At 58.7% G+C, this 25,657-nt stretch overlaps 1 protein-coding gene across 1 annotated transcript in view; it reads left to right on the top strand.

Moving 5' to 3' along the window:
* LOC137848841 (myosin-6) overlaps window positions 1–25,657 on the top strand; it is a gene marked incomplete at both ends in the record, with an annotated part of 48,522 nt that overhangs the window by 5,929 nt on the left and 16,936 nt on the right. The window contains 12 exons of the mRNA XM_068668341.1: window positions 10,766–10,829; window positions 13,991–14,089; window positions 14,193–14,296; window positions 16,144–16,282; window positions 16,371–16,639; window positions 18,033–18,203; window positions 19,489–19,798; window positions 21,045–21,118; window positions 21,223–21,310; window positions 21,400–21,517; window positions 21,610–21,733; window positions 24,912–25,048. Coding sequence (XP_068524442.1) covers window positions 10,766–10,829; window positions 13,991–14,089; window positions 14,193–14,296; window positions 16,144–16,282; window positions 16,371–16,639; window positions 18,033–18,203; window positions 19,489–19,798; window positions 21,045–21,118; window positions 21,223–21,310; window positions 21,400–21,517; window positions 21,610–21,733; window positions 24,912–25,048 — 1,697 coding nt within the window. The remainder of the gene's footprint in view (window positions 1–10,765; window positions 10,830–13,990; window positions 14,090–14,192; window positions 14,297–16,143; window positions 16,283–16,370; window positions 16,640–18,032; window positions 18,204–19,488; window positions 19,799–21,044; window positions 21,119–21,222; window positions 21,311–21,399; window positions 21,518–21,609; window positions 21,734–24,911; window positions 25,049–25,657) is intronic.

Genomic DNA, 25,657 nt, shown 5'->3' with positions numbered 1-25,657 from the left:
ATGGGGCGGGATCTATGGGTCAGGATCTATGGGGCAGGATCTATGGGGCAGGTGGGATCTCTGGGGCAGGATCTATGGGGCAGGATCTATGGGGCGGGATCTATGGGGCAGGATCTATGGGGAGGGATCTATGGGGCAGGAAGGATCTATGGGGCAGGATCTATGGGGCAGGATCGATGGGGCAGGATCGATGGGGCAGTATCTATGGGGCAGGGGGGATCTATGGGGCAGGATCTATGGGGCAGGATCTATGGGTCAGGATCGATGGGGCAGGGGGGATCTATGGGGCAGGATCTATGGGGCAGGATCTATGGGGCGGGATCTATGGGGCAGGATCTATGGGGCAGGATCTATGGGGCAGGAAGGATATATGGGGCAGGAAGGATCTATGGGGCAGGATCTAAGGGGCAGAAAGGATCTATGGGGCAGGATCTATGGGGCAGGATCTATGGGGCAGGAGGATCTATGGGGCAGGATCTATGGGGCAGGATATATGGGGCAGGGGGATCTATGGGGCTAGATCTATGGGGCAGGATCTATGGGGTGGATCTATGGGGCAGGGGGGATCTATGGGGCGGGATCTATGGGGCAGGATCTATGGGGCAGGGTCTATGGGGCAGGATCTATGGGGCAGGGTCTATGGGGCAGGGGGATCTATGGGGCGGGATCTATGCGGCAGGATCTATGGGGCAGGGTCTATGGGGCAGGATCTATGGGGCAGGGGGGATCTATGGGGCGGGATCTATGGGGCAGGATCTATGGGGCAGGATCTATGGGGCAGGGGGGATCTATGGGGCAGGATCTATGGGGCAGGGTCTATGGGGCAGGGGGGATCTATGGGTCGGGATCTATGGGGCAGGATCTATGGGGCAGGATCTATGGGGCAGGGGGGATCTATGGGGCGGGATCTATGGGGCAGGATCTATGGGGCAGGATCTATGGGGCAGGAAGGATCTATGGGGCAGGACCTATGGGGCAGGGGGTATCTATGGGGCAGGATCTATGGGGCAGGGTCTATGGGGCAGGATCTATGGGGCGGGATCTATGGGGCAGGATCTATGCGGCAGGATCTATGGGGCAGGGGGGATCTATGGGGTAGGATCTATGGGGCAGGATCTATGGGGAGGGATCTATGGGGCAGGAAGGATCTATGGGGCAGGATCTATGGGGCAGGATCGATGGGGCAGGATCGATGGGGCAGGGGGGATCTATGGGGCAGGATCTATGGGGCAGGATCTATGGGGCAGGATCGATGGGGCAGGGGGGATCTATGGGGCAGGATCTATGGGGCAGGGGGGATCTATGGGGCAGGATCTATGGGGCAGGATCTATGGGGCAGGATCGATGGGGCAGGGGGGATCTATGGGGCAGGATCTATGGGGCAGGATCTATTGGGCGGGATCTATGGGGCAGGATCTATGGGGCAGGGTTTATGGGGCAGGAAGGATCTATGGGGCAGGATCTATGGGGCAGGATCGATGGGGCAGGGGGGATCTATGGGGCAGGATCTATGGGGCAGGGTTTATGGGGCAGGATCTATGGGGCAGGATCTATGGGGCAAGGTCTATGGGGCAGGAAGGATCTATGGGGCAGGATCTATGGGGCATGGTCTATGGGGCAGGATCTATGGGGCAGGATCGATGGGGCAGGATCGATGGGGCAGGATCCATGGGGCAGGGGGGATCTATGGGGCAGGATCTATGGGGCAGGATCGATGGGGCAGGATCGATGGGGCAGGATCTATGGGGCAGGATCTATGGGGCAGGAAGGATCTATGGGGCAGGGGGGATCTATGGGGCAGGATCTATGGGGCAGGGTCTATGGGGCAGGATCTATGGGGCGGGATCTATGGGGCAGGATCTATGGGGCAGGATCTATGGGGCAGGATCTATGGGGCAGGTGGGATCTGTGGGGCAGGATCTATGGGGCAGGATCTATGGGGCGGGATCTATGGGGCAGGATCTATGGGGCAGGAAGGATCTATGGGGCAGGAAGGATCTATGGGGCAGGATCTATGGGGCGGGATCTATGGGGCAGGATCTATGGGGCAGGATCTATGGGGCAGGGAGGATCTATGGGGCGGGATCTATGGGGCAGGATCTATGGGGCAGGATCTATGGGGCAGGGGGGATCTATGGGGCGGGATCTATGGGGCAGGATCTATGGGGCAGGGTCTATGGGGCAGGATCTATGGGGCAGGATCTATGGGGCAGGGGGGATCTATGGGGCGGGATCTATGGGGCAGGATCTATTGGGGCGGGAAGGATATATGGGGCAGGATCTATGGGGCAGGGGGGATCTATGGGGCAGGATCTATGGGGCAGGATCTATGGGGCATGGTCTATGGGGAAGGATCTATGGGGCAGGATCGATGGGGCAGGATCGATGGGGCACGGTGGATCTATGGGGCAGGATCTATGGGGCAGGATCTATGGGGCGGGATCTATGGGGCAGGATCGATGGGGCACGGGGGATCTATGGGGCGGGATCTATGGGTCAGGATCTATGGGGCAGGATCTATGGAGCGGGATCTATGGGGCAGGATCTATGGGGAAGGGAGGATCTATGGGGCGGGATCTATGGGGCAGGATCTATGGGGAGGGATCTATGGGGCAGGAAGGATCTATGGGGCAGGATCTATGGGGCATGGTCTATGGGGCAGGATCGATGGGGCAGGGTTTATGGGGCGGGATCTATCGGGCAGGATCTATGGGGCAGGGGGGATCTATGGGGCAGGATCTATGGGGTAGGGTCTATGGGGCAGGGGGATCTATGGGGCGGGATCTATGGGGCAGAGTCTATGGGGCAGGGTCTATGGGGCAGGATCTATGGGGCAGGATCTATGGGGCAGGGGGGATCTATGGGGCGGGATCTATGGGGCAGGATCTATGGGGCAGGAAGGATCTATGGGGCAGGACCTATGGGGCAGGGGGGATCTATGGGGCAGGATCTATGGGGCAGGGGGGATCTATGGGGCAGGATCTATGGGGCGGGATCTATGGGGCAGGATCTATGCGGCAGTATCTATGGGGCAGGTGGGATCTATGGGGTAGGATCTATGGGGCAGGATCTATGGGGCAGGGGGGATCTATGGGGCAGGATCTATGGGGCAGGATCTATGGGGTGGGATCTATGGGGCAGGAAGGATCTATGGGGCGGGATCTATGGGGCAGGATCTATGGGGCAGGATCTATGGGGCGGGATCTATGGGGCAGGATCTATGGGGCAGGGGGATCTATGGGGCGGGATCTATGGGGCAGGATCTATGGGGCAGGATTTATGGGGCAGGATCTATGCGGCAGGATCTATGGGGAGGGATCTATGGGGCAGGATCTATGGGGCAGGGTCTATGGGGTAGGATCTATGGTTCAGGATCTATGGGGCGGGATCTATGGGGCAGGATCCATGGGGAGGGATCTATGGGGCAGGAAGGATCTATGGGGCAGGATCGATGGGGCAGGAGGATCTATGGGGCAGGATCTATGGGGCAGGAAGGATCTATGGGGCAGGATCTATGGGGCAGGATCTATGGGGCGGGATCTATGGGGCAAGATCTATGGGGCAGGGTTTATGGGGCAGGATGTATGGGGCAGGATCTATGGGGCAAGGTCTATGGGGCAGGGTCTATGGGGCAGGATCTATGGGGCGGGAAGGATCTATGGGGCAGGATCTATGGGGCATGGTCTATGGGGAAGGATCTATGGGGCAGGATCGATGGGGCAGGATCGATGGGGCACGGGGGATCTATGGGGCAGGATCTATGGGGCAGGATCTATGGGGCGGGATCTATGGAGCTGGGATCTATGGGGCTGGGATCTATGGGGCAGGATCTATGGGGCGGGATCTGTGGGTCGGGACCTAACGGCTGGGATCTTTGGGGCAGGATCTATGGGGCGGGATCTATGGGGCGGGATCTATGGGGCAGGATCTATGGGGCAGGTGGGATCTATGGGGTAGGATCTATGGGGCAGGATCTATGGGGCAGGGGGGATCTATGGGGCAGGATCTATGGGGCAGGATCTATGGGGTGGGATCTATGGGGCAGGAAGGATCTATGGGGCGGGATCTATGGGGCAGGATCTATGGGGCAGGATCTATGGGGCGGGATCTATGGGGCAGGATCTATGGGGCAGGGGGATCTATGGGGCGGGATCTATGGGGCAGGATCTATGGGTCAGGATCTATGGGGCTGGGATCCATGGGTCAGGATCTATGGGGCGGGATCTATGGGGCAGGATCTATGGTTCAGGATCTATGGGGCGGGATCTATGGGTCAGGATCTATGGGGTGTGATCTATGGGGCAGGATCTATGGGGCAGGATCTATGGGTCAGGATCTGTGGGGCAGGATCTGTGGGGCATGTCTATGGGGCGGGATCTATGGGGCAGGATCTATGGGTCAGGATCTATGGGGCGGGATCTATGGGGCGGGACCTATGGGGCAGGATCTCTGGGGCAGGATCTATGGGGCAGGATCTATTGGGCAGGATCTATGGGGCGGAATCTATGGGGCTGGGATCTATGGGTCAAGATGTATGGGGCGGGATCTATGGGGCAGGATCTATGGGGCGGGATCTATGGGGCAGGATCTATGGGGCTGGGAACTTTGGGGATCTATGGGGCGGGATCTATGGGTCAGGATCTATGGGGCGGGATCTACGGGGCGGGATCTATGGGTCAGGATCTATGGGGCGGGATCTATGGGTCGGGATCTATGGGGCAGGATCTATGGGGCAGGATCTATGGGGCAGGATCTATGGGGCGGGATCTATGGGGCAGGATCTATGGGGCAGGATCTATGGGGCGGGATCTATGGGGCGGGATCTATGGGTCAGGATCTCTGGGTCAGGATCTATGGGGCAGGATCTATGGGGCGGGATCTATGGGGCAGGATCTATGGGTCAGGATCTATGGGGCAGGATCATTGGGGCGGGATCTATGGGGCAGGATCTATGGGGCTGGGATCTATGGGTCAGGATCTATGGGGCGGGATCTATGGGGCAGGATCTATGGGGCAGGATCTATGGGGCTGGTATCTATGGGTCAGGATCTATGGGGCGGGATCTATGGGGCAGGATCTATGGGGCAGGATCTATGGGGCTGGGATCTATGGGTCAGGATCTATGGGGCGGGATCTATGGGGCAGGATCTATGGGGCAGGATCTATGGGGCTGGGATCTATGGGTCAGGATCTATGGGGCAGGATCTATGGGGTGGGATCTATGGGACAGGATCTATGGGGCAGGATCTATGGGGCGGGATCTATGGGGCGGGATCTATGGGGCAGGATCTATGGGGCAGGATCTATGGGGCAGGGATCTTTGGGGATCTATGGGGCAGGATCTATGGGGCAGGATCTATGGGGCAGGATCTATGGGTCAGGATCTATGGGGCGGGATCTATGGGGCGGGATCTATGGGGCTGGGATCTATGGGGCAGGATCTATGGGGCAGGATCTATGGGGCAGGATCTATGGGGCTGGGATCTATGGGTCAGGATCTATGGGGCAGGATCTATGGGGTGGGATCTATGGGACAGGATCTATGGGGCAGGATCTATGGGGCGGGATCTATGGGGCGGGATCTATGGGGCAGGATCTATGGGGCAGGATCTATGGGGCAGGGATCTTTGGGGATCTATGGGGCAGGATCTATGGGGCAGGATCTATGGGGCAGGATCTATGGGTCAGGATCTATGGGGCGGGATCTATGGGGCGGGATCTATGGGGCTGGGATCTATGGGGCAGGATCTATGGGGCAGGATCGATGGGGCAGGGGGGATCTATGGGGCAGGATCTATGGGGCAGGATCTATTGGGCGGGATCTATGGGGCAGGATCTATGGGGCAGGGTTTATGGGGCAGGAAGGATCTATGGGGCAGGATCTATGGGGCAGGATCGATGGGGCAGGGGGGATCTATGGGGCAGGATCTATGGGGCAGGGTTTATGGGGCAGGATCTATGGGGCAGGATCTATGGGGCAAGGTCTATGGGGCAGGAAGGATCTATGGGGCAGGATCTATGGGGCATGGTCTATGGGGCAGGATCTATGGGGCAGGATCGATGGGGCAGGATCGATGGGGCAGGATCCATGGGGCAGGGGGGATCTATGGGGCAGGATCTATGGGGCAGGATCGATGGGGCAGGATCGATGGGGCAGGATCTATGGGGCAGGATCTATGGGGCAGGAAGGATCTATGGGGCAGGGGGGATCTATGGGGCAGGATCTATGGGGCAGGGTCTATGGGGCAGGATCTATGGGGCGGGATCTATGGGGCAGGATCTATGGGGCAGGATCTATGGGGCAGGATCTATGGGGCAGGTGGGATCTGTGGGGCAGGATCTATGGGGCAGGATCTATGGGGCGGGATCTATGGGGCAGGATCTATGGGGCAGGAAGGATCTATGGGGCAGGAAGGATCTATGGGGCAGGATCTATGGGGCGGGATCTATGGGGCAGGATCTATGGGGCAGGATCTATGGGGCAGGGAGGATCTATGGGGCGGGATCTATGGGGCAGGATCTATGGGGCAGGATCTATGGGGCAGGGGGGATCTATGGGGCGGGATCTATGGGGCAGGATCTATGGGGCAGGGTCTATGGGGCAGGATCTATGGGGCAGGATCTATGGGGCAGGGGGGATCTATGGGGCGGGATCTATGGGGCAGGATCTATTGGGGCGGGAAGGATATATGGGGCAGGATCTATGGGGCAGGGGGGATCTATGGGGCAGGATCTATGGGGCAGGATCTATGGGGCATGGTCTATGGGGAAGGATCTATGGGGCAGGATCGATGGGGCAGGATCGATGGGGCACGGTGGATCTATGGGGCAGGATCTATGGGGCAGGATCTATGGGGCGGGATCTATGGGGCAGGATCGATGGGGCACGGGGGATCTATGGGGCGGGATCTATGGGTCAGGATCTATGGGGCAGGATCTATGGAGCGGGATCTATGGGGCAGGATCTATGGGGAAGGGAGGATCTATGGGGCGGGATCTATGGGGCAGGATCTATGGGGAGGGATCTATGGGGCAGGAAGGATCTATGGGGCAGGATCTATGGGGCATGGTCTATGGGGCAGGATCGATGGGGCAGGGTTTATGGGGCGGGATCTATCGGGCAGGATCTATGGGGCAGGGGGGATCTATGGGGCAGGATCTATGGGGTAGGGTCTATGGGGCAGGGGGATCTATGGGGCGGGATCTATGGGGCAGAGTCTATGGGGCAGGGTCTATGGGGCAGGATCTATGGGGCAGGATCTATGGGGCAGGGGGGATCTATGGGGCGGGATCTATGGGGCAGGATCTATGGGGCAGGAAGGATCTATGGGGCAGGACCTATGGGGCAGGGGGGATCTATGGGGCAGGATCTATGGGGCAGGGGGGATCTATGGGGCAGGATCTATGGGGCGGGATCTATGGGGCAGGATCTATGCGGCAGTATCTATGGGGCAGGTGGGATCTATGGGGTAGGATCTATGGGGCAGGATCTATGGGGCAGGGGGGATCTATGGGGCAGGATCTATGGGGCAGGATCTATGGGGTGGGATCTATGGGGCAGGAAGGATCTATGGGGCGGGATCTATGGGGCAGGATCTATGGGGCAGGATCTATGGGGCGGGATCTATGGGGCAGGATCTATGGGGCAGGGGGATCTATGGGGCGGGATCTATGGGGCAGGATCTATGGGGCAGGATTTATGGGGCAGGATCTATGCGGCAGGATCTATGGGGAGGGATCTATGGGGCAGGATCTATGGGGCAGGGTCTATGGGGTAGGATCTATGGTTCAGGATCTATGGGGCGGGATCTATGGGGCAGGATCCATGGGGAGGGATCTATGGGGCAGGAAGGATCTATGGGGCAGGATCGATGGGGCAGGAGGATCTATGGGGCAGGATCTATGGGGCAGGAAGGATCTATGGGGCAGGATCTATGGGGCAGGATCTATGGGGCGGGATCTATGGGGCAAGATCTATGGGGCAGGGTTTATGGGGCAGGATGTATGGGGCAGGATCTATGGGGCAAGGTCTATGGGGCAGGGTCTATGGGGCAGGATCTATGGGGCGGGAAGGATCTATGGGGCAGGATCTATGGGGCATGGTCTATGGGGAAGGATCTATGGGGCAGGATCGATGGGGCAGGATCGATGGGGCACGGGGGATCTATGGGGCAGGATCTATGGGGCAGGATCTATGGGGCGGGATCTATGGAGCTGGGATCTATGGGGCTGGGATCTATGGGGCAGGATCTATGGGGCGGGATCTGTGGGTCGGGACCTAACGGCTGGGATCTTTGGGGCAGGATCTATGGGGCGGGATCTATGGGGCGGGATCTATGGGGCAGGATCTATGGGGCAGGTGGGATCTATGGGGTAGGATCTATGGGGCAGGATCTATGGGGCAGGGGGGATCTATGGGGCAGGATCTATGGGGCAGGATCTATGGGGTGGGATCTATGGGGCAGGAAGGATCTATGGGGCGGGATCTATGGGGCAGGATCTATGGGGCAGGATCTATGGGGCGGGATCTATGGGGCAGGATCTATGGGGCAGGGGGATCTATGGGGCGGGATCTATGGGGCAGGATCTATGGGTCAGGATCTATGGGGCTGGGATCCATGGGTCAGGATCTATGGGGCGGGATCTATGGGGCAGGATCTATGGTTCAGGATCTATGGGGCGGGATCTATGGGTCAGGATCTATGGGGTGTGATCTATGGGGCAGGATCTATGGGGCAGGATCTATGGGTCAGGATCTGTGGGGCAGGATCTGTGGGGCATGTCTATGGGGCGGGATCTATGGGGCAGGATCTATGGGTCAGGATCTATGGGGCGGGATCTATGGGGCGGGACCTATGGGGCAGGATCTCTGGGGCAGGATCTATGGGGCAGGATCTATTGGGCAGGATCTATGGGGCGGAATCTATGGGGCTGGGATCTATGGGTCAAGATGTATGGGGCGGGATCTATGGGGCAGGATCTATGGGGCGGGATCTATGGGGCAGGATCTATGGGGCTGGGAACTTTGGGGATCTATGGGGCGGGATCTATGGGTCAGGATCTATGGGGCGGGATCTACGGGGCGGGATCTATGGGTCAGGATCTATGGGGCGGGATCTATGGGTCGGGATCTATGGGGCAGGATCTATGGGGCAGGATCTATGGGGCAGGATCTATGGGGCGGGATCTATGGGGCAGGATCTATGGGGCAGGATCTATGGGGCGGGATCTATGGGGCGGGATCTATGGGTCAGGATCTCTGGGTCAGGATCTATGGGGCAGGATCTATGGGGCGGGATCTATGGGGCAGGATCTATGGGTCAGGATCTATGGGGCAGGATCATTGGGGCGGGATCTATGGGGCAGGATCTATGGGGCTGGGATCTATGGGTCAGGATCTATGGGGCGGGATCTATGGGGCAGGATCTATGGGGCAGGATCTATGGGGCTGGTATCTATGGGTCAGGATCTATGGGGCGGGATCTATGGGGCAGGATCTATGGGGCAGGATCTATGGGGCTGGGATCTATGGGTCAGGATCTATGGGGCGGGATCTATGGGGCAGGATCTATGGGGCAGGATCTATGGGGCTGGGATCTATGGGTCAGGATCTATGGGGCAGGATCTATGGGGTGGGATCTATGGGACAGGATCTATGGGGCAGGATCTATGGGGCGGGATCTATGGGGCGGGATCTATGGGGCAGGATCTATGGGGCAGGATCTATGGGGCAGGGATCTTTGGGGATCTATGGGGCAGGATCTATGGGGCAGGATCTATGGGGCAGGATCTATGGGTCAGGATCTATGGGGCGGGATCTATGGGGCGGGATCTATGGGGCTGGGATCTATGGGGCAGGATCTATGGGGCAGGATCTATGGGGCAGGATCTATGGGGCTGGGATCTATGGGTCAGGATCTATGGGGCAGGATCTATGGGGTGGGATCTATGGGACAGGATCTATGGGGCAGGATCTATGGGGCGGGATCTATGGGGCGGGATCTATGGGGCAGGATCTATGGGGCAGGATCTATGGGGCAGGGATCTTTGGGGATCTATGGGGCAGGATCTATGGGGCAGGATCTATGGGGCAGGATCTATGGGTCAGGATCTATGGGGCGGGATCTATGGGGCGGGATCTATGGGGCTGGGATCTATGGGGCAGGATCTATGGGGCAGGATCTATGGGGCAGGATCTATGGGGCTGGGATCTATGGGTCAGGATCTATGGGGCAGGATCTATGGGGTGGGATCTATGGGACAGGATCTATGGGGCAGGATCTATGGGGCGGGATCTATGGGGCGGGATCTATGGGGCAGGATCTATGGGTCAGGATCTATGGGGCGGGATCTATGGGGCAGGATCTATGGGGCAGGATCTATGGGGCGGGATCTATGGGGCAGGATCTATGGGTCAGGATCTATGGGGCAGGATCTATGGGGCTGGGATCTATGGGGCAGGATCTATGGGGCGGGATCTATGGGTCAGGATCTATGGGGCGGGATCTATGGGTCAGGATCTATGGGGCAGGATCTATGGGTCAGGATCTATAAGGCTGGGATCTTTGAGGCTGGGGTCTTTTGGGATCTATGGGGCAGGATCTATGGGGCGGGATCTATGGGGCTGGGATCTATGGGGCGGTATGTATGGGTCAGGATCTATGGGGCGGGATCTATGGGGCTGGGATCTATGGGGCAGGATCTATGGGGCAGGATCTATGGGGCGGGATCTATGGGGCAGGATCTATGGGGCAGGATCTCCTAGGGGAAGTTCATCCGGATCCACTTCGGGGCCACCGGGAAGTTGGCGTCGGCCGACATCGAGACCTGTGAGTGGGGCCGGGGGGGGGGTGGTGGCATCTCAGGTGGCTTCCGTGGCCTTCATCCCTCCATCATCTCCTCCTCTTCCTCACCACCTCCTCCTCCACATCTCAGGTGGGTTCCATGACCTTCATCCATCTCCTCCTCCTCCTCCTCACCTCCTCTTCCTCACCACCTCCTCCTCCTCCACATCTCTGGTGGCTTCCGTGGCCTTCATCCCTTCATCCATCTCCTCCTCCTCCTCACCACCTCCTCTTCCTCACCATCTCCTCCTCCTCCTCCACATCTCAGGTGGCTTCCATGACCTTCATCCCTCCATCATCTCCTCCTCCTCCTCCTCCTCACCTCCTCCTCCACATCTCAGGTGGCTTCCGTGGCCTTCATCCCTCCATCATCTCCTCCTCCTCCTCCTCACCACCTCCTCTTCCTCACCACCTCCTCCTCTTCCACATCTCTGGTGGGTTCCATGACCTTCATCCCTCCATCCACCTCCTCCTCCTCCTCCTCATCTCCTCCTCCTCCTCCTCACCACCTCCTCCTCCACATCTCAGGTGGCTTCCATAACCTTCATCCCTCCATCCATCTCCTCCTCCTCCTCACCTCCTCCAACCTCCTCCTCCTCCACATCTCTGGTGGCTTCCATGACCTTCATCCCTTCATCCACCTCCTCCTCCTCCTCCTCACCACCTCCTCCTTCTCCACATCTCAGGTGGCTTCCATGACCTTCATCCCTCCATCCATCTCCTCCTCCTCCTCACCACCTCCTCTTCCTCACCACCTCCTCCTCCACATCTCAGGTGGCTTCCATGACCTTCATCCCTCCATCCATCTCCTCCTCCTCTTCCTCACCACCTCCTCCTCCTCCACATCTCTGGTGGCTTCCGTGACCTTCATCCCTCCATCATCTCCTCCTCTTCCTCACCACCTCCTCCTCCTCCACATCTCAGGTGGCTTCCGTGGCCTTCATCCCTCCATCCACCTCCTCCTCCTCCTCCTCACCTCCTCTTCCTCACCACCTCCTCCTCCTCCACATCTCTGGTGGCTTCCGTGACCTTCATCCCTCCATCATCTCCTCCTCTTCCTCACCACCTCCTCCTCCACCGCATCTCAGGTGGCTTCCATGACCTTCATCCATCTCCTCCTCCTCCTCCTCACCACCTCCTCCTCTTCCTCACCAGCTCCTCCTTCTCCACATCTCTGGTGGCTTCCGTGACCTTCATCCATCTCCTCCTCCTCCTCACCTCCTCCTCCACATCTCTGGTGGCTTCCATGACCTTCATCCCTCCATCATCTCCTCCTCCTCCTCCTCCAACCTCCTCCACATCTCTGGTGGCTTCCATGACCTTCATCCATCTCCTCCTCCTCCTCCTCCAACCTCCTCTTCCTCACCACCTCCTCCTCCTCCACATCTCAGGTGGCTTCCGTGACCTTCATCCCTCCATCCACCTCCTCCTCCTCCTCCTCACCACCTCCTCCTCCACATCTCAGGTGGCTTCCATGACCTTCATCCCTCCATCCACCACCTCCTCCTCCTCCTCCTCCAACCTCCTCCACATCTCTGGTGGCTTCCATAATCTTCATCCCTTCATCATCTCCTCCTCCTCCTCCTCCTCACCTCCTCTTCCACATCTCTGGTGGCTTCCATGGCCTTCATCCCTCCATCCACCTCCTCCTCCTCCTCTTCCTCACCTCCTTCTCCACATCTCAGGTGGCTTCCGTGGCCTTCATCCCTTCATCATCTCCTCCTCCTCCTCCTCCAACCTCCTCCTCCTCCTCACCTCCTCCTCCACATCTCAGGTGGCTTCCGTGGCCTTCATCCCTTCATCATCTCCTCCTCCTCCTCCAACCTCCTCCTCCTCCTCACCTCCTCCTCCACATCTCTGGTGGCTTCCATGACCTTCATCCCTCCATCCACCTCCTCCTCCTCCTCCTCCTCCTCACCTCCTCCTCCACATCTCTGGTGGCTTCCATGACCTTCATCCCTTCATCATCTCCTCCTCCTCCTCCTCACCTCCTCCTGCACATCTCTGGTGGCTTCCATGACCTTCATCCCTCCATCATCTCCTCCTCCTCATCATCACCTCCTCCTCCTCCTCACCTCCTCCTCCACATCTCTGGTGGCTTCCGTGGCCTTCATCCCTCCATCATCTCCTCCTCCTCCTCCTCACCTCCTCCTCCTCCACATCTCTGGTGGCTTCCATGACCTTCATCCCTCCATCCATCTCCTCCTCCTCCTCCTCTTCCTCCTCACCTCCTCCTCCACATCTCTGGTGGCTTCCATGACCTTCATCCCTCCATCATCTCCTCCTCCTCCTCCTCACCATCTCCTCCTCCACCACATCTCTGGTGGCTTCCATAACCTTCATCCCTCCATCCATCTCCTCCTCCTCCTCCTCTTCCTCCTCACCTCCTCCTCCACATCTCTGGTGGCTTCCATGACCTTCATCCCTCCATCATCTCCTCCTCCTCCTCCTCACCTCCTCCTCCACATCTCAGGTGGCTTCCGTGACCTTCATCCCTTCATCCATCCACGTCCTCCTCCTCCTCCTCCTCCTCACCTCCTCCTCCACATCTCAGGTGGCTTCCATGACCTTCATCCCTCCACCACCTCCTCCTCCTCCTCCTCGTCCTCACCTCCTCCTCCACATCTCAGGTGGCTTCCATGACCTTCATCCCTCCATCCATCTCCTCCTCCTCCTCCTCCAACCTCCTCCTCTTCCTCACCACCTCCTCCTCCTCCACATCTCAGGTGGCTTCCATGACCTTCATCCCTCCATCATCTCCTCCTCCTCCTCCTCCTCACCACCTCCTCTTCCTCACCATCTCCTCCTTCTCCACATCTCAGGTGGCTTCCATGACCTTCATCTCTCCATCCATCTCCTCCTCCTCCTCCTCACCTCCTCCTCCACATCTCTGGTGGCTTCCATGACCTTCATCCCTTCATCCATCCACCTCCTCCTCCTCCTCCAACCTCCTCCTCCACCGCATCTCAGGTGGCTTCCATGACCTTCATCCCTCCATCATCTCCTCCTCTTCCTCACCACCTCCTCCTCCACCGTATCTCAGGTGGCTTCCATGACCTTCATCCACCCAACCATCTCCTCATCCGACCCCCGTCCCCAAAATCCCCCCGATTGTCCCCAAAACCTTCTCCCCGGTCCCCTTCCAGACCTCCTGGAGAAGTCCCGGGTCATCTTCCAGCTGAAGGCCGAGAGGAACTACCACATCTTCTACCAGATCCTCTCCAACAAGAAGCCCGAGCTTCTGGGTGAGCCTGGTGGCCTCGGGTCTTCTCCTCCCACCCCCCCCTTCTCCATCTTTGGTCCTCCCCGAGGAGAATGAGGACAATTTGGGCCATTTTGGGTCTTCAGAGATGCTCCTCATCACCACCAACCCCTACGACTACGGCTACGTGTCCCAAGGGGAGGTGACCGTGGCCTCCATCGATGACGCCGAGGAGCTGCTGGCCACCGACGTAAGCGGTGGTGGTGGGGGGGTGGTTGGAGAGGTCCTCGGGTGGGTGGTGGGGTTCTTAGATGGTTCTTGGGTCCTTCAACCCATGAGACCATGGATGGAGAAGTCCAGATATGGGTCCTTAGATGGTTGGCCAGGTTCTTCAACCCATGAGACCATGGATGGAGAAGTCCAGAGATGGTTCTTAGATGGTTCTTGGGTCCTTCAACCCATGAGACCATGGATGGAGAAGTCCAGAGATGGGTCCTTAGATGGTTCTTGGGTCCTTCAACCACCAAGACCATGGATGGATGAGACCAGAGATGGATCCTTAGATGGTTCTTGGGTCCTTCAACCCGTGAAACCATGGATGGATGAGTCCATGGGTGGTCAGATGGGTCCTTAGATGGTTGGTCGGGTCCTTCAACCACCAAGACCATGGATGGATGAGACCAGAGATGGGTCCTTAGATGGTCGGTTGGGTCCTTAGATGGTTGGCCGGGTCCTTCAACCCATGAGACCATGGATGGATGAGTCCTTGGGTGGTCAGATGCGTCCTTAGATGGTCGGTTGGGTCCTTAGGTGGTTGGTCGGGTCCTTCAACCACCAAGACCATGGATGGAGAAGTCCAGAGATGGGTCCTTAGATGGTTGGTTGGGTCCTTCAACCCATGAGACTATGGATGGAGAAGTCCAGAGATGGGTCCTTAGATGGTTCTTGGGTCCTTCAACCCATGAAACCATGGATGGAGGAGACCAGAGATGGGTCCTTAGATGGTTCTTGGGTCCTTCAACCCATGAGACCATGGATGGATGAGTCCATGGGTGGTCAGATGGGTCCTTAGATGGTTGGTCAGGTCCTTCAACCCATGAGACCGTGGATGGAGAAGTCCAGAGATGGTTCTTAGATGGTTCTTGGGTCCTTCAACCCATGAGACCATGGATGGAGAAGTCCAGAGATGGTTCCTTAGATGGTTGGTTGGGTTCTTAGATGGTTCTTGGGTCCTTCAACCCATGAGACCATGGATGGATGAGTCCAAGGGTGGTCAGATGGGTCCTTAGATGGTTGGTTGGGTCCTTCAACCACCAAGACCATGGATGGATGAGACCAGAGATGGGTCCTTAGATGGTTCTTGGGTCCTTCAACCCATGTTACCATGGATGGATGAGTCCTTGGGTGGAGAACTGGGTCCTTAGATGGTTGGTCAGGTCCTTCAACCCATGAGACCATGGATGGAGAAGTCCAGAGATGGGTCCTTAGATGGTTGGTTGGGTCCTTAGGTGGTTGGTTGGGTTCTTAGATGGTTCTTGGGTCCTTCAACCCATAAGACCACGGATGGACGAGACCAGAGATGGTTCTTAGATGGTCCTTGGGTCCTTCAACCACCAAGACCATGGATGGAGAAGTCCAGAGATGGTTCTTAGATGGTTCTTGGGTCCTTCAACCCATGAAACCACGGATGGATGAGTCCATGGGTGGTCAGATGGGTCCTTAGATGGTCGATTGGGTCCTTCAACCCAAGAGACCATGGATGGATGAGTCCAGAGATGGTTCCTTAGATGGTTGGTTGGGTTCTTAGATGGTTCTTGGGTCCTTCAACCCATGAGACCATGGATGGATGAGTCCTTGGGTGGAGAACTGGGTCCTTAGATGGTCGGTTGGGTCCTTAGATGGTTGGTTGGGTCCTTCAACCCTTGAAACCATGGATGGAGAAGTCCAGAGATGGATCCTTAGATGGTTCTTGGGTCCTTCAACCCATGAAACCACGGACGGATGAATCCAAGGGTGGTCAGATGGGCCTGGAGACAGGTCCCCAGGTGGTGGGATGGACCCCGGGGTCTTCTCCAAACCCCCCCCCCCACCCCGCAGAGCGCCTTCGACGTGCTGGGCTTCACGGCGGAGGAGAAGGCCGGGGTCTACAAGCTGACGGGCGCCATCATGCACCTGGGCAACATGAAGTTCAAGCAGAAGCAGCGCGAGGAGCAGGCCGAGCCCGACGGCACCGAAGGTGGGACCGGGGAGGTGGGACGTGGGGTGGGGTCTGGACCTCCATAAGTGTGTCCTGACCCCGCGTCCACCTTCTTCTGGCCTTCAAGACGCCGACAAGTCGGCCTACCTGCTGGGCCTCAACTCTTCGGACCTCCTGAAGGGCCTGTGCCACCCGCGGGTGAAGGTGGGCAACGAGTACGTGACCAAGGGCCAGAACGTCCAGCAGGTGGTCTACTCCATCGGGGCCTTGGCCAAGGCGGTCTACGAGAAGATGTTCAACTGGATGGTCACCAGGATCAACAACTCCTTGGAGACCAAGCAGCCCCGCCAGTACTTCATCGGCGTCCTGGACATCGCCGGCTTCGAGATCTTCGACGTGAGGGGCTGCGGGGTTGGGGTGGGGTGGGGTGGGGTGGGGGGTGGGGTGGTCGTGGGGGGTGTCCACCCCATGGGGGGTGGGGTGGACCTGTGGTTGGTCCCGTTAGGGGGTGGGTGGGGTGGGTGGGTGGAGGTGGGTGGGGGTTTTGAGCTCCTTGGGTCTCCAGTTGACCCCATAAGGTCTCCAGTTGACTCCATTGGGTCTCCAGTTGACCCCATTGACCCCATTGGGTCTCCAGTTGACCCCATTAGGTCTCCAGTTGACCCAGTTGACCCTGTTGGGTCTCCAGTTGACCCCTTTAGGTCTCCAGTTGACCCCATTGACCCTCTTAGACCTCCAGTTGACCCCATTGGGTCTCCAGTTGACCCCATTGACCCTCTTATGTCTCCAGTTGACCCCGTTGGGTCTCCAGTTGACCCCATTGGGTCTCCAGTTGACCCAGTTGACCCTGTTGGGTCTCCAGTTGACCCCATTGGGCCTCCAGTTGACCCCATTGACCCCATTAGGTCTCCAGTTGACCCTCTTAGGTCTCCAGTTGACCCCATTGGGTCTCCAGTTGACCCCATTGACCCCATTAGGTCTCCAGTTGACCCCATTGGGTCTCCAGTTGACCCCATTGACCCTCTTAGACCTCCAGTTGACCCCATTAGGTCTCCAGTTGACCCCATTGGGACTCCAGTTGACCCCATTGACCCTCTTAGGTCTCCAGTTGACCCCATTAGGTCCCCAGTTGACCCCATTGGCTCTCCAGTTGTCCCCATTGACCCTCTTACGTCTCCAGTTGACCCCACTGGGCCTCCAGTTGACCCTGTTGGGCCTCCAGTTGACCCCATTGACCCCATTAGGTCTCCAGTTGATCCCATTGGGTCTCCAGTAGACCCCATTGACCCTTCTGGGTCTCCAGTTGACCCCATTGGGCCTCCAGTTGACCCCATTGACCCCATTAGGTCTCCAGTTGACCCCACTGGCTCTCCAGTAGACCCAGTTGACCCTCATTGTCCCTTTCTTCTCCCCCACCCCACCCCAGTTCAACAGCTTCGAGCAGCTCTGCATCAACTTCACCAACGAGAAGCTCCAGCAGTTCTTCAACCACCACATTAGGTTGACCCCATTAGGTCTCCAGTTGACCCCATTAGGTCTCCAGTTGACCCCATTGGGTCTCCAGTTGACCCCATTGACCCTGTTGGGTCTCCAGTTGACCCCATTAGATCTCCAGTTGACCCCATTGGGTCTCCAGTTGACCCCATTGACCTTCTTAGGTCTCCAGTTGACCCCATTGGGCCTCCAGTTGACCCCATTGACCCCATTAGGCCTCCAGTTGACCCCACTGGCTCTCCAGTAGACCCAGTTGACCCTCATTGTCCGTTTCTTCTCCCCCACCCCACCCCAGTTCAACAGCTTCGAGCAGCTCTGCATCAACTTCACCAACGAGAAGCTCCAGCAGTTCTTCAACCACCACATGTTCGTGCTGGAGCAGGAGGAGTACAAGAAGGAGGGCATCGAGTGGGAGTTCATCGACTTCGGCATGGACCTCCAGGCCTGCATCGACCTCATCGAGAAGGTGACGCCACCCCCCCGGGGACCTCCTGGAGGCCTCGGAGGTCTTCTGGTCCCACTTGACCCAGTTGACCCCGTTGGGTCTCCACTTGACCCAGTTGACCCCGTTGGGTCTCCAGTTGACCCCATTGGGTCTCCAGTTGACCCAGTTGACCCCATTGGATCTCCAGTTGACCCAATGGTCAACACTCCTTGGGGGCCTCCTGAAGGCCTTGGAGATCTTCTGGTTCCAGTTGACCCAGTTGACCCTGGTGGGTCTCCAGTTGACCCCGTTGGGTCTCCAGTTGACCCTGTTGGATCTCCAGTTGACCCCTTCGGCTCTCCAGTTGACCCAGTTGACCCCGTTGGGTCTCCAGTTGACCCTGTTGGGTCTCCAGTTGACCCTGTTGGGTCTCCAGGTAACCCCATAAGGTCTCCAGTTGACCCAGTTGACCCCATTGGGTCTCCAGTTGACCCCATTGAGTCTCCAGTTGACCCCATTAGGTCTCCAGTTGACTCCATTGACCCCATTGGGTCTCCAGTTGACCCCGTTGGGTCTCCAGTTGACCCCATTGGGTCTCCAGTTGACCTCATTAGGTCTCCAGTTGCCCCATTAGGTGTCCAGTTGATCCAGTTGACCCTGTTGGGTCTCCAGTTGACCCAGTTGACCACATTGGGTCTCCAGTTGACCTCATTAGGTCTCCAGTTGTCCCAGTTGACCCCATTGGGTCTCCAGTTGACCCCATTAGGTACCCAGTTGATCCAGTTGACCCTGTTGGGTCTCCAGTTGACCCCGTTGGGTCTCCAGTTGATCCAGTTGACCCTGTTGGGTCTCCAGTTGACCCCATTGGGTCTCCAGTTGACCTCATTGGGTCTTCAGTTGACCCCATTGGGTCTCCAGTTGACCCAGTTGACCCCGTTGGGTCTCCAGTTGACCCTGTTGGGTCTCCAGTTGACCCCATAAGGTCTCCAGTTGTCCCAGTTGACTCCATTGGGTCTCCAGTTTACCCCATTAGGTCTCCAGTTGACCCCATTAGGTCTCCAGTTGTCCCAGTTGACCCCATTGGGTCTCCAGTTGACCTCATTAGGTCTCCAGTTGACCCCATTGGGTCTCCAGTTGACCCAGTTGACCCCGTTGGCTCTCCAGTTGACCCAATGGTCACCCTCCCCCCCCCCCCGGGGCCTCCTGAAGTTCTTGGAGATCTTCTGGAGAAGGTTCCTCCTCCTTTGGGGTTCTCCAGAGCCCCCGCAGGAGGTGGGCTGGGGCCTGCTGGGCGCCCCCACCACCAACGAGGTCTTCTCCTCACCAGCCCATGGGGATCATGTCCATCCTGGAGGAGGAGTGCATGTTCCCCAAGGCCTCGGACATGACCTTCAAGGCCAAGCTCTACGACAACCACCTGGGGAAGTCGGGGAACTTCGGGAAACCCCGCAACGTCAAGGGCAAGGCCGAGGCCCACTTCTCCTTGGTCCACTACGCGGGGACGGTGGACTACAACATCCTCGGCTGGCTGGAGAAGAACAAGGACCCCCTGAACGAGACGGTGGTGGGGCTCTACCAGAAGTCGGCCCTCAAGCTGCTGGCCAGCCTCTTCTCCAGCTACGCCGGGGCGGATTCGGGTGGGTGGAGGTGTTTGGAGGTGTTTTGGGACCTCTAGAAGTGGGTGGATGGATGTTTGGAGATGTTTGGAGATGTTTTGGGACTTTTGGGGATGGATGGAGATGTTTTGGGACCTCTGGGGATGGATGGATGGATGGGTGGAGATGTTTGGAGATGTTTTAGGACCTCTAGAAGTGGGTGGATGGGTGGGTGGAGATGTTTGGAGATGTTTTAGGACTTCTGGAGATGGATGGATAGATGGGTGGAGATGTTTGGAGATGTTTTGGGACCTCTAGAAGTTGGTGGATGGATGGATGGAGATGTTTGGAGATGTTTTAGGACCTCTGGGGATGGATGGATGGATGGATGGATGGATGGATGGATGGATGGATGGAGATGTTTGGAGATGTTTTAGGACCTCTGGGGATGGATGGATGGATGGGTGGAGAAGTTTGGAGATGTTTTAGGACTTCTAGAAGTGGATGGATGGATGGGTGGAGATGTTTGGAGATGTTTTAGGACCTCTGGGGATGGATGGATGGGTGGGTGGAGAAGTTTGGAGAAGTTTTAGGACCTCTAGAAGTGGGTGGATGGATGGGTGGAGATGTTTGGAGATGTTTTAGGACCTCTAGAAGTTGGTGGATGGATGGGTGGAGATGTTTGGAGATGTTTTGGGTCCTCTAGAAGTGGATGGATGGATGGATGAAGAAGTTTGGAGATGTTTTAGGACCTCTGGGGATGGATGGATGGATGGGTGGAGATGTTTGGAGATGTTTTAGGACCTCTGGGGATGGATGGATGGGTGGGTGGAGATTTTTGGAGATGTTTGGAGATGTTTTAGGACCTCTAGAAGTGGATGGATGGATGGGTGGAGAAGTTTGGAGATGTTTTAGGACCTCTGGAGATGGATGGATGGATGGGTGGAGATGTTTGGAGATGTTTTAGGACTTTTGGGGATGGACGGATGGATGGGTGGAGATTTTGGAGATGTTTTAGGACCTCTAGAAGTGGATGGATGGATGGATGGATGGATGGATGGATGGATGGGTGGAGATGTTTGGAGATATTTTAGGACCTCAGGGAATGGATGGATGGGTGGGTGGAGATGTTTGGAGATGTTTTAGGACCTCTGGGGATGGATGGATGGATGGGTGGAGATTTTGGAGATGTTTTAGGACCTCTGGGGATGGATGGATGGATGGAAGGACGATGGCTGGATGGAGAAGACCCTCTCCCTGGTTGCCTCCAACGTTCTCCTCCCTCCAGGTGGTGATGGAGGGAAGGGCAAAGGAGCCAAGAAGAAGGGGTCCTCCTTCCAGACCGTCTCGGCCCTGCACCGGGTGAGACCCCGGAGGTCCACGTGAGGACCTCAGGACGTGGTGGGGGCGGGCGGTGTCTTCTGGAGGGGCTCAGGAACCTATGGGTGAAGCCCTCAACCCTTTAGGAGAACCTCAACAAGCTGATGGCCAACCTGAAGACCACCCACCCCCACTTCGTCCGCTGCCTGATCCCCAACGAGAGGAAGGAACCGGGTGAGGGGGACGGGACCCGGTGGGGTGGGGTCGGGAGAGGACCGGGGGGTTGGAGGTGACCCTTCTGGAACCTTCTGGACCACCTCCAGGGGTGATGGACAACCCCTTGGTGATGCACCAGCTGCGCTGCAACGGGGTCCTGGAGGGGATCCGGATCTGCCGCAAGGGCTTCCCCAACCGCGTCCTCTACGGGGACTTCCGCCAGAGGTGAGGACCTCGAGGTCCAAGGAGGTCCTCGGGGGGGTGGGCGGGAAGGCGACGGGTGGTGGGATGTCTTCTCCTGACCACCCCACCCCAAGGTATCGGATCTTGAACCCCGCGGCCATCCCCGAGGGGCAGTTCATCGACAGCCGCAAGGGGGCCGAGAAGCTCCTGGGGTCGCTGGACATCGACCACGGGCAGTACAAGTTTGGTCACACCAAGGTGGGTCCCACCAACACCACCACCACCCCATGGACGACTGGAGGTCCACCAGGGCCACCAGATCTCCAGCAGGTCCTCCAGATCCCCACCAGGGCCACCAGATCCCCACCAGATCCCACCAGATCTCCACCAGGTCCTCCAGATCCCCACCAGTTCCTCCAGATCCCCACCAGATGTCCACCAACCCCTCCAGATCCCCACCAGTTCCTCCAGATACCCACCAGATCCTCCAGATCCCCACCAGATCCCCACCAGATCCCCACCAGTTCCTCAAGATCCCCACCAGGTCCTCCAGATGCCCACCAAACCCTCCAGATCCCCCCCAGATCCCTCCAGTTCTCCACCAGGTCCCTCCAGATCCTCCAGATGCCCACCAGGTCCTCCAGATCCCCACCAGGTCCTCCAGATCCCCACCAGATCCTCCAGATCACCACCAGGTCCCTCCAGACCTCCACCAGATGTCCACCAAACCCTCCAGAAGCCCACCACCTCCTCCAGATCCCCCCCAGATCCCTGCCAGAACCTCCAGATCCCACCAGATCCCACCAGATCCCCACCAGTTCCTCCAGATCCCCACCAGATGTCCACCAAACCCTCCAGATCCCCACCAGGTCCTTCAGATCCCCACCAGCTCCTCCAGTTCCCCCCCAGATCCCCTCCAGATCCCACCAGATCTCACCAGATCCCTCCAGATCCCCCCCCAGAACCCCACCAGCTCCTCCAGTTCCCCCCCAGATTTCTCCTAGATCCCCACCAGATCCCACCAGATCCCACCAAGCCGTCCAGGTCCCCACCAGTTCCTCCAGATCCCCACCAAACCCTCCAGATCCCCACCAGATGTCCACCAACCCCTCCAGAAGCCCACCAGATCCTCCAGATGCCCCCCAAACCCCCCAGATCCCCCCAGATCCCACCAGATCCCTCCAGATCCCCACCAGATCCCCACCAGTTCCTCCAGACCTCCACCAGATGTCCACCAAACCCTCCAGAAGCCCACCAGGTCCTCCAGATCCCCACCAGGTCCTCCAGATCCCCACCAGTTCCTCCAGTTCCCCACCAGGTCCTCCAGATCCCCACCAGGGCCTCCAGATGCCCACCAGGTCCCCCAGATCCCCACCAGGTTCTCCAGATCCCACCAGTTCCTCCAGATCCCCACCAGGGCCTCCAGATGCCCACCAGGTCCCTCCAGATCCCCACCAGGGCCACCAGATCCCCACCAGGTCCTCCAGATCCCCACCAACCCCTCCAGATCCCCACCAGGTCCTCCAGATCCCCACCAGGTCCTCCAGATCCCCACCAGATCCCCACCAGGTCCTCCAGATCCCCACCAGCTCCTCCAGATCCTCCTCCAGATCCCCCCCCAGATCCCTCCAGATCCCCACCAGATCCCACCAGATCGCACCAGATCCTTCCAGGTCCCCACCAGTTCCTCCAGATCCCCACCAAACCCCCCAGATCCCCACCAGGTCCTCCAGATCCCAACCAAACCCTCCAGATCCCCACCAGATGTCCACCAACCCCTCCAGAAGCCCACCAGCTCCTCCAGATCCCCCCCAAACCCTCCAGATCCCCCCCAGATCCCCCCAGATCCCCACCAGATCCCACCAGATCGCACCAGATCCTTCCAGGTCCCCACCAGATCCTTCCAGGTCCCCACCAGGTCCTCCAGACCTCCACCAGATGTCCACCAAACCCTCCAGAAGCCCACCAGCTCCTCCAGATCCCCACCAACCCCTCCAGATGCCCACCAGGTCCTCCAGATCCCCACCAGGTCCTCCAGATCCCCCCCAAATCCCACCAGACCCCCACTAAGCCCTCCAGATCCCCCCCAGGTCCCCACCAGTTCCTCCAGATCCCCACCAGATGTCCACCAACCCCTCCAGAAGCCCACCAGCTCCTCCAGTTCCCCCCCAGATTTCCCCCAGATCCCCACCAGATCCTACCAGATCCCACCAAGCCGTCCAGATCCCCACCAGTTCCTCCAGATCCCCACCAAACCCTCCAGATCCCCACCAGATGTCCACCAAACCTCCAGAAGCCCACCAGCTCCTCCAGATCCCCCCCAAACCCTCCAGATCCCCCCCAGTTCCCTCCAGATCCCACCAGGTCCCTCCAGATCCCCACCAAACCCTCCAGATCCCCCCCAGATCCCACCAGATCCCCACCAGATCCCTCCAGATCCCCCCCCCAGATCCCCACCAGTTCCTCCAGATCCCCACCAGATGTCCACCAACCCCTCCAGAAGCCCACCAGCTCCTCCAGATCCCCCCCAGTTCCCCCCAGTTCCCTCCAGATCCCCCCAGATCCCCCCAGATCCCCACCAGATCCCCACCAGATCCTCCAGATCCCCACCAGGTCCTCCAGACCTCCACCAGATGTCCACCAACCCCTCCAGAAGCCCACCAGCTCCTCCAGATCCCCACCAGTTCCCCCCAGTTCCCTCCAATTCCCTCCAGATCCCACCAGATCCCACCAGATCCCCCCCAGATCCCCACCAGGTCCTCCAGACCTCCACCAGATGTCCACCAACCCCTCCAGAAGCCCACCAGCTCCTCCAGATCCCCCCCAGTTCCCCCCAGATCCCCCCAGATCCCACCAGATCCCACCAGATCCCACCAGATCCCACCAGATCCCTCCAGATCCCCACCAGATGTCCACCAAACCCTCCAGAAGCCCACCAACTCCTCCAGATCCCCCCCAGATCCCCGCCAGAACCTCCAGATCCCCACCAGGTCCTCCAGATCCCCCCCAAACCCCCCAGATCCCCCCCCAGATCCCCCCAGATCCCCACCAGATCCCACCAGTTCCTCCAGGTCCCCACCAGTTCCTCCAGATCCCCACCAGATGTCCACCAATCCTTCCCAGAAGCCCACCAGGTCCTCCAGATCCCCCCCAAACCCTCCAGATCCCCCCCAGATCCCCCCAGATCCCCCCAAACCCTCCAGATCCCCACCAGGTCCCCACCAGATCCCACCAGATCCCTCCAAATCCCCACCAGTTCCTCCAGATCCCCTCCAGATGTTTACCAAACCCTCCAGAAGCCCACCAGCTCCTCCAGATCCCCCCCAGATCCCCCCCCAGATCCCCCCAGATCCCACCAGATCCCACCAGATCCCTCCAGATCCACCTCCCGGTCCTTCCGCCTTCTCCTCACCCTCCTCCTTCCTCCCCCCCCGAGGTCTTCTTCAAGGCCGGGCTGCTGGGGCTGCTGGAGGAGCTGCGGGACGAGCGCCTGGCCCGCATCATCACCCGGCTGCAGGCCCAGGCCCGGGGGTTCCTGTCCCGCCAGGAGTTCCAGAAGATCCTGGAGAGACGGTGGGTGGGGCTGGTGGCCCCATGGTGGGGGTGGTGGTGGTGGGGACCTCGTGGTGGTGGTGGTGGTGGTGGCCCCATGGTGGGGGTGGTGGTGGCCCCATGGTGGGGGTGGTGGTGGTGACCCCATGGTGGTGGTGGTGGTGACCCCATGATGGTGGTGGTGGTGGTGATGGTGGTGGTGGTGAGCTCGTGGTGGTGGTGGGGACCTCGTGGTGGTGGTGGTGGTGGCCCCATGGTGGTGGTGGTGGTGACCCCATTATGGTGGTGGTGGCCCCATGATGGTGACGGTGGTGGTGGTGATGGTGGTGACCCCGTGGTGGTGGTGGTGGTGGCCCCATGGTGGTGGTGGTGATGGTGGTGGTGACCCCATGGTGGTGGTGGTGGTGGTTCCATGGTGGTGGTGGATCCAAGGTGGTGTTGGTGGCCCCATGGTGGTGGTGGTTGTGGTGATTCCTTGGTGGTGGTGGTGATGGTGGTGGTGACCCCATTATGGTGGTGGTGGTGGTGGCCCCATGGTGGTGGTGGTGGTCCCATGGTGTTGGTGGTAACCCCATGATGGTGATGGTTGTGGTGGTGGTGGTGGTGGTCCCATTATGGTGGTGGTGGTGG

The sequence above is a fragment of the Anas acuta genome, unplaced genomic scaffold (assembly GCF_963932015.1).
Source record: "Anas acuta unplaced genomic scaffold, bAnaAcu1.1 SCAFFOLD_308, whole genome shotgun sequence".
Taxonomy (NCBI): Eukaryota; Metazoa; Chordata; class Aves; order Anseriformes; family Anatidae; genus Anas; species Anas acuta.
This window is presented reverse-complemented; position numbering and strand designations above follow the sequence as displayed.